Raw genomic sequence first — 8,213 nt, 5'->3', positions numbered from 1 at the left:
GACATACCTTACATTTAAAACATCTGCTGAAGCCACTTTAACTGCACTACCTGCACTAAGAAACTAATTGCACGATTTTAGTTAAATGCTTTTTTTTATACCTTTTGCAACTGTTACTTTGTTTTTTTGCTATTTCTCCTCCCCTGGTGAGTGACTAACGTCGAGTAAATTGTTACTCTAATCATGCACAACAAGCGAGACAACAACTTCCTTCCTCACTTTTGAGTTTAGGTCATTTTGGTGGCATATTGCAGCCACCTTCTTTATTCCCACTTGTGTATCAACGCTTATTCTATATGTACAGAAGCCTCCTCCTTCAAAATTACTGTGTTTACGTCTGCCATGAATCCACCTAAAGTTTGTCGGCTTTCCAGACACGAACGCTTAGCCTTATGCAGAGAAGTCTGAGTGAGAAACCGAGTAATCAATTCTTGCCAAAACATTTCTTACTTTTCCATTAGGATAGCACTCAAAACAATTTGTTACCACCGATACATGCTTCATAAACACATCTTACCCTGTGACGAGATTTGTATGTGACATTGGTTGTCCATTGTAAATGTGGGGATCATCATGACGCTAATTTCGTTAGACTACTAATGCACGAAGCACCCTACCAAATGCGCCTCCTTCCAAAAGAGCAAATATCTTACATTTACTTGCTGCTATTCACGTTGTCCACCGTTGAAATGTGTAATGCCCATTCTGATGCATTTGTTCAAGGTTCAGTGGCTATACCCGATCCATTGTTATTCATTGTCATTTAGTTGTATCTACTCAAAAAGTTGTGCGGATTTCGGTAGAGCTTGCTGCAATGACTGCTTGTAAAACTGAGCTATAAAGATGCATGAATGTACACTAATGCTAGTGTGCATGCATTATAATGTAGGAAACGAAAGAAAGTGGGTTAGCGGGAGAGAGACAGGTGGATAGGTGGTTGATAATTCCATTAAGTTGCGTCGTTTTATCAGTAGACTACCCTTGATTGTGTTCTCACTTCTCAAATCATAAAACGCACACGAGACTTAGCTGAAGCGATTTTAACTGCTTTGTTTTTGCTACAGTCACCCCTGAAATTTGCTGTGGAGCATCTGGAGGGCGTAAGCTATATAGCAGCAAAAAGGCAAAGGCACAAGGGAGGACCAAAGAACCATCAGGAAATAGTTTGGACAGTTTGTCAATTCCGGTGGCAAATCACGGGTAGACAGATGCATCATGTTCAGGAAGGCTTTTAATGAGGGAAGATTTCTGTTGTTTCTGGCATAAAAGAGAAACTTGACGCTGACGCGTCAACAGAAACTCGCAGGCTTGTTAAATGTAGATGATAGGGTAATCAGTTTATGTTTGCATCAGAGAAAAGATAAGGCTGAATTCAGGGCAGTTACTAGGAGCATGGGTGCCACCCACCTACTATGTATTAGCATATGAATGAGAGGCTCAAATACTATTAATTCGTTCTTCATCTGCTTTGAGGGCAATATAAAATGCACCATGCAATTGACATTATTTGCTGACTGATTGACTGAATGAATTGTGAAGAGAAAAGGCTTCTGTGCGCCTGTCCTTATGCACTTTAGTCTTTTTTAATGATTTGCTTATTCTACAAGTGTCTGCTTGTGCGTGCATGATTTTAAGAGCTCATTCAGCTTTATGCAGTAATTTTGTTAAATCTCTTCACTTCTTGTCCTCACTTTGTTCATCTAGGCTGATTTTTTACCTAAAGGCTCTTCATTTGGGGTTCATGAGGATGGGGGATTCCCCTTAAGTTAGTGTAAGATCCACATGAGATGTATTTCGTAGATTACTCACCTTTCATTTACTACAGTCTAGCCATGAAAATCCTTTGGATGATGTTGAGCCCATTTTGCACCAAAGTACTTGTGGGCGGAGATTTCGTGATGAATTCCATAAAATGCTTCAGTTTCTTGTCTATGGCTAGCGTTTAAGTGACTACAAGGCTGATTCTACCAAAATAATGCAATACACGAGGTTTCGCCTGCAGCTCTGATTCCTTCATTGACGTAGAACAAGATGAAAGCAAATGTCGGGAAGTGGGGAAGACCTGAGATCGCTTTTACAAGGCAAAGTGCACTCTCAGCACCGTTTATTGCATTACACTCACGCGAGGATGATCGCTGCCCAGATTTAAAATGATTTATTTTCCGCGTAATTAGTTGTCCTTCGCATGGAGCAGTGGAAATGAGGCAGAAGCTGGCAACTATAACTACCCACGACTATGTGACAGTTTATTGGTCATTCTACGTGCTCGTGCGAGTTGGGGTAATGCACTACGTTAATCTGCATCCGCTCAACTTCGTTCGTCGATATCATTCGTGCTTAAAATGCTTGTCTCAATGCAATTACTTCACAACATGCGTTATTTTTAGCCAAGACTTTTGAAATTCTCACTCTATTGCATAATGTGCAACACAAAAGTTTAGTTAAGTGGGGCAACACATTTACTTCACCACGATATTAGAATTCTCTTATTTTTAACTTAATGCTTGAATATAATTTAGGAAAATTTCAATTCTTCTCACCTTTTAAATTGATTCAGGAATCACTTGAAGTAGGCTATAACATGAAAAGGAAGCAAAGTTCTGAGATGTGAGAGTACAGCACGCTCATCAAAAGGTTCCGGTAATGATCAGTCGTGGCGTCAGTGGGTGGAAAGTGACAATAAAAAATATCACCTCCTCATTTCCTTACATAAACGTATCTTTCGATGTGAGATTAGTGAAAGAAAAGATCCTTGCCTTTTTTGAATCCCTTCTATAACACCATCGACTGTATTGTGCTAATACTGTTCCCGCTTGTCATTGACTTTGCCATACTCTCAGTGTGATGACGGGTCCTATGAAGGCCTTCAGCACAACATCCATGTCCTTGACCTTTCTTCCTTTAGTGAGCCGACACATTAGTCTTGAAATTGGCGTGCCTATTTCTTCTGCCAGAGGAATGAGTAAAACAAGTCTATTTTATACATATAGATGAGCCCAACATCCACTCTTCACTCTATCCAGGAAACACGCTCTGGTCACATCGGCTAGAAATGAGAACTAGGTCTGTGGTTCCAGTAAGAGGACATTTACGAGTCACTAGTTAAAGGTTGGTTTTCAAATTTTCACCTTTTTCTCTCCATTCTTTTGAGACTTGTCTTCTACCTTGATTCGTGTAGACTTCGTCTTTTAATGGAAACGTTTGAGAAACTCGCTGAATTTGTTTAGTCCTAAAAACACCGCTCCCTAAATAAACCAGTTAAGTCATCTCACAAAAGCATCAGTTCTGTTAACAAAAGCAATGGATTAGATTCAACTGTTATTGTTATAAATGCCTCTTGACAAAGCAAGAATACTTCATTTCAGAGGTAGGGCAGTGATGCGCGGATTACTGACTCCGTGAGCGAATAGTATATGAATTTTGAAAGGAATTTAATACACATATTCATTCAAAATTGGGTGCATTTTATACATAGGAGGGGATTTTTACATTCAACTTGTTTTCAGATCTAAAAAGGAGTAGTATTGACAATAGCTCTGTTTTAAATATCCCACACTTTCGTGCAACTTGAGACAACATACTGTGCCGATCTGCACCCACTCCTTTTCTTTTTCCAGCGTCAAACATGTCTTAATGCTTGTCCTCATACAATCTATTCTACATAAGTCTAGTCTATTAAACAGCTATACTTTGGAGCTTCTCAATTCTTCTCGCATAAAACGGTTTCACTAAATGTTGATTTAAGGAGACAGTACAAATATTTTAATCCAGCACAAAAACAGCCTAAAAGATGATCGAAGCCACCTTACAAAGGCCGATTATGCAATTGGAGATTTAAGGCTCGATGGACTTTGAAGACTCACGATCCTACTTGTACAATCAGATTTGACTCATTTAAGAACTTTGTCCTCAGTGGGACTAAGAACAGTTGATCCTGGCACTGTGGCATTCAAGAAATACACTTGTAACGATGCTCCTCTCTAACAGGCTCAAGCCTCCTTAGAGACTGTTAATTATACCTACATACATCCGGAATGTCACTATTCTGCCTTCTTGCTTAGAGGTGACTGCCTGACTATTGCAGCCTTCAGACTGGATCAAGTGTGTGAGATAATTCCTTGCAAATTGGCGCATTTGGTCTCAACCCATTTGGTAATGGGCATTCAGGGTATCCCTCATGTCGACACGGGATCGTAAACCCCAATAGTCTTCATAATCGCCTTGCCTTCCTTACTAAGTGGATTGGGAGAAAGATGAATGAACAGGAGAGCAAAAGCACCACTCATGGCAGTAAAATGAAGTGAATTTACGCTTGGCTTTAATATTTCGTTAAAATCTACACTTCTAGAATTAACCCAAGTAAGTCGCATTGGAATGAAGAAAGAGGTGACAAAGTGGATATAAGTTGTCTGTCAAAATGATACTTTCGAGACAAATAATTCGCACTGGAATGTGTGAAGTTATAAGCGGCTCATTACCATTATGAGGCAGTAAACCAAGCTAGTTGGTAATGCTGAGTTAGCTTCTTGCCATTATGACCCCCATAATTAGCTGGAGGTGGCCGACTGTGAGGAAGCGACAGAATGAAATGATCTTGTCAAAAACTGTCCTTCCACACTTTAATTCAGGTTTTGCAAACGCAACACAGTCAGCAACTGCAATCATGATGCCTTTGGATCCCCATCATTGACGCATTGACACACCTTTTGAATCGGCATCACTGTAGCTCCCATCAATCGACCGATTATCCTCACTTTGCATCTATCTCACAATGTCTCATTAAGGCAACAAATGAGTGCCTCAATTATTTCAGCCCAAATCTCTCGTCTTCGGTGGACAACTTTGCCACTTTTCATTCATTTTTCTCCACGTAGTTGTGCTAAACTACTGGGAATTCACAGTTGATTGATGCTTCGGCATTTCCTCTGACAGTGCCAACACAGAGCGCCTATCATCAAACTACTGCGCTTTACACTTGTTCGGAATAAAACGACAAAATTATGTTTACAGTCCTGCTTCTCGAACCGATCTCCGTAAATGGCAATAAAATGAATTTTGCGAAACTTGTCCCTTTTCGCTCCTTACATTAGTCATTTCTTACCCTTAGCACATCAATCCGTAGCATTTCCAGTACGAAGGACACCTTCTCCTCGTTTATAGACATGGCAGTTAAATGACACTTTTACTCTCCTCCGGGTTGATAAAGCATAACAAATACTCCTACTGCTTAGGCATTTGGATTATTGCACATATCACACCATTTACCCGAAATTAAGGTGACTCGCCATTCTAATTCCAACTTACAACGATCAATTGCCAATGATGCCTAGCTATCGCTCATTGTGCCCCTTCCTCTAGATGGAAGACGTTACGCAGCGCAAGGTATGTAGAATACAAGGAATTTAAACTTTCTCTACATTTCACTAAACACTAAGAGCGACAATGTGCGAGGTCTTTATGTAGCTCTCAATCCTAATGATACCTGCTTTGTTACTACCTTGTCCTGGGTCGGACAGGCGAACATTAAGCGTGGTATATTGCCAGTCCATAAGCAGTGCTGTTAAGAGGTGTAGCCTCACCGACAGTGTTGCACTTACGTCAGTTTTCTGTCTAACGTATAATAAAAACAACTTCAAGAAGGCCCAAGGCTTAACCCTAATTAAAGCCACTTTTAAGAAGGCCAGTCGATATGTCTGTTGGTGTCTACGAAAACAGATTTCCTACATTAAGTCAGGCGATTGTGGTGAGGCCAACCTAACTTCCGAACAGAATTGAGTTTTGCAGATCTGCACCGTTATCATCTGTGAGGACTTGAAAGGCGAAATGGGAGTCTCGTGTGGAGGAGTGACTACTGTATCAGGCATTGCTTAATCACCTCGGTTGGTAAAAGCTTTCGTTCCATTAGTCAGTAACAAATGACGCCATTGCTTGTCGATTGTCCCTTTCTTCGTGACAAATGAAATCACGTGTTTGAGATTCACCTGCTGATGCGTCAGTTACGTCAAGACATGCCAAAAGGCCCACGTACCTGCAACCCTTTAAACGACACGTTTTCGTTCCACGTAAGAATATTGAAAATTTCATCCAGCAAACGTAACTACTAGATAGTGTTCACTCACTCTCCCACTTCCTCATTCACTAATTCATTCATTTTTTGATTGTTTGTTTGTGTGTTTGCTAGCGCGTTTATTGATTGATATCTTCTTTCGGATCAACGTCGTTGCAAAGTATTTGATAGTGTTTCATTCCCATACTAGTTAACCAATGCTATTGGGATAGTGAATGTCTCATGTTAGAGGGAACTCGGTAACTTGCTGCAGTGCTCCCTGCCGTCGTGCAGCAATAGACTCAACTCCTCTGGGATCTAGCACAATCCCAGAAAGCTCGATGCAAAAATGCATTTTGCTGTCGTGTACACTAAGGTGATCTACAGTTGATTATGCATATCACCCAAACCTACTTGTGCCTGAACAGGTTAAATAATTCATTCGTCAAACCACCATAGTCGTATTTGCGTACTGCTGCTAAGTGAGAATTCTTGTGCTTTCCACCTCATTGCATCCGACCAAACAAGATGCAAAAATAAGGGCTCCAATTCCAAATTAAGGTAGGCTTCCCGCTGACTTACCTTATACAGCCCGCTCTCAATACCCTCATTTTCTTCATTTCACCTCACTTACTCTTCCCTAAGCATTTTAATCAATGTGACATTTCTACATGTAAATAATATTTAGAGAATTAGCAGTGTCGACATCAATACTGGATTCGCCTCTTCTTGCCACAGAATTCATATTAGTTCTCCTAATTTGTTCAAACAAAATAAGTGGGACTGCAATCTATATTGGGCCGTTATAAGGCAAATTTACTCAACGACTGAGTTTTTTTAGCGTTATCTTGACGCAAAAAGTGGCGAATGTAGTTGATGCGTTTTATGAGTGTGAATCCCAAAGTTGACTCCGTAGAATACACTCTTTAAATGGAAGAGCAAGAGTATGCAGGTAATCACTCTACTTCCCTGTCGAGGGTCGACTGCCACGTGCGACATTTCTGCCCCTTCGATTTTACTCACATGGTCGCGTTAGGCACCTTCCGACTGTCATAAACATGACTCGCCTATGGTGATGACTTTGCTTCAGACCGAGTTCCTACAATTCAGCCATCCACATAAAAGCATTCTGCCTCACCAGTGTGACGCTAGAAAAGAAGTCTCCTCCACCTTAAACTATGAAGCAGAAAGTTTAAGCCACCAGCATTGCGTAGTATTGCAACTGCATTACTGCGCAGTCGACTTGTTTAAGGAAAAGTACATCAAATGTCACTTTTTATATTCACCGGCCTCCCATCCATTCGTATTTGCAATTGTGCCCTAAGGTCTTTCCTAGCTCCCCATGATTAATAGTATCATAGCCATCACGCATATATGCCTGGTGAGCAAGAGGAATGCACCAGTAACGTCCCTTTGCTATCCAGAGGAAGTTACCTCGTCTACCTTAAAGGGAAGTGTGCGCGATTAGACGAAAAAGGTGGAACTAAATGACTCCGTCAGATGAGAGCTTGATAAGTTGTGGATACTTCGACAAAGGGAGGCATTTGATTTAGGCTGTTGGTGGTGTTAAAGCTGTGTCATCCTGCCACTCCCCTCCATTTTATTCTTTTCAACCTTTACCCTCATTTTCTTTTGCTTCTACTTTTCCTTTACCTCGATCAATCCACTTTTTTGTAGAAACCACTTGCATGATAGGTGAATTCCATATAAAAGTATATTGCTATCAAAACGGGTAAATTCGTTCGTTCTCTCATTCCTTTGTCTGTGTTCTTGTGCATTCCTTTATTGTCTTGTTCTACAATTATTTCCAATTAGGTGTTGAATGTGAAAGGATGTGCATGTCTGCCTTGCTGCCGGTTGCGCTTAAGGCTTTCCTTATACTTCTGCCTGTGGGCCTACGTTTACGTGGGTGTTTATGATAATGGGTGGGTGTTTATGATAATGCAACCTTTCACTAAGAAACATGTTACCTCTGTGTTCTATCTGGACAGGCATTACGCATTGCCGCCGATGTTTGCACGCAGACCAACTCGTTGCACACTACACCTAAACTCAACGCTCGTGAGCCGTTCAGTCTGAGTAATTGCAACGTCATTTGCAAGCTTGGTGGCTTCCTCCTAAATAGGAATTATTAATGATTCTCCAATTAATCAGTCGGATAGAGGTA

At 40.9% G+C, this 8,213-nt stretch overlaps 2 protein-coding genes across 2 annotated transcripts in view; one reads left to right on the top strand and one right to left on the bottom strand. All coding sequences in view use genetic code 11, as the record gives it.

Moving 5' to 3' along the window:
* Positions 1-4,370, bottom strand: part of EGR_03021 (hypothetical protein) — a gene marked incomplete at both ends in the record, with an annotated part of 5,799 nt that extends 1,429 nt beyond the window's left edge. Inside the window, 4 exons of the mRNA XM_024492270.1 lie at positions 8-63; positions 1,386-1,522; positions 3,129-3,185; positions 4,235-4,370. Of these exons, the coding sequence (XP_024353196.1) occupies positions 8-63; positions 1,386-1,522; positions 3,129-3,185; positions 4,235-4,370 (386 nt within the window). The remainder of the gene's footprint in view (positions 1-7; positions 64-1,385; positions 1,523-3,128; positions 3,186-4,234) is intronic.
* A 988-nt stretch (positions 4,371-5,358) lies between these two features.
* The window catches only part of EGR_03020 (hypothetical protein), a gene marked incomplete at both ends in the record, with an annotated part of 10,773 nt that continues 7,918 nt past the window's right edge, over positions 5,359-8,213 (top strand). Inside the window, one exon of the mRNA XM_024492269.1 lies at positions 5,359-5,382. Within this exon, the coding sequence (XP_024353195.1) occupies positions 5,359-5,382 (24 nt within the window). The remainder of the gene's footprint in view (positions 5,383-8,213) is intronic.

The sequence above is a fragment of the Echinococcus granulosus genome (genome assembly GCF_000524195.1).
Source record: "Echinococcus granulosus chromosome Unknown EG_S00015, whole genome shotgun sequence".
NCBI lineage: Eukaryota > Metazoa > Platyhelminthes > Cestoda > Cyclophyllidea > Taeniidae > Echinococcus > Echinococcus granulosus.
The sequence above is the reverse complement of the archived record's forward strand: the minus strand, read 5'-3'. Positions and strand labels throughout refer to the sequence as shown.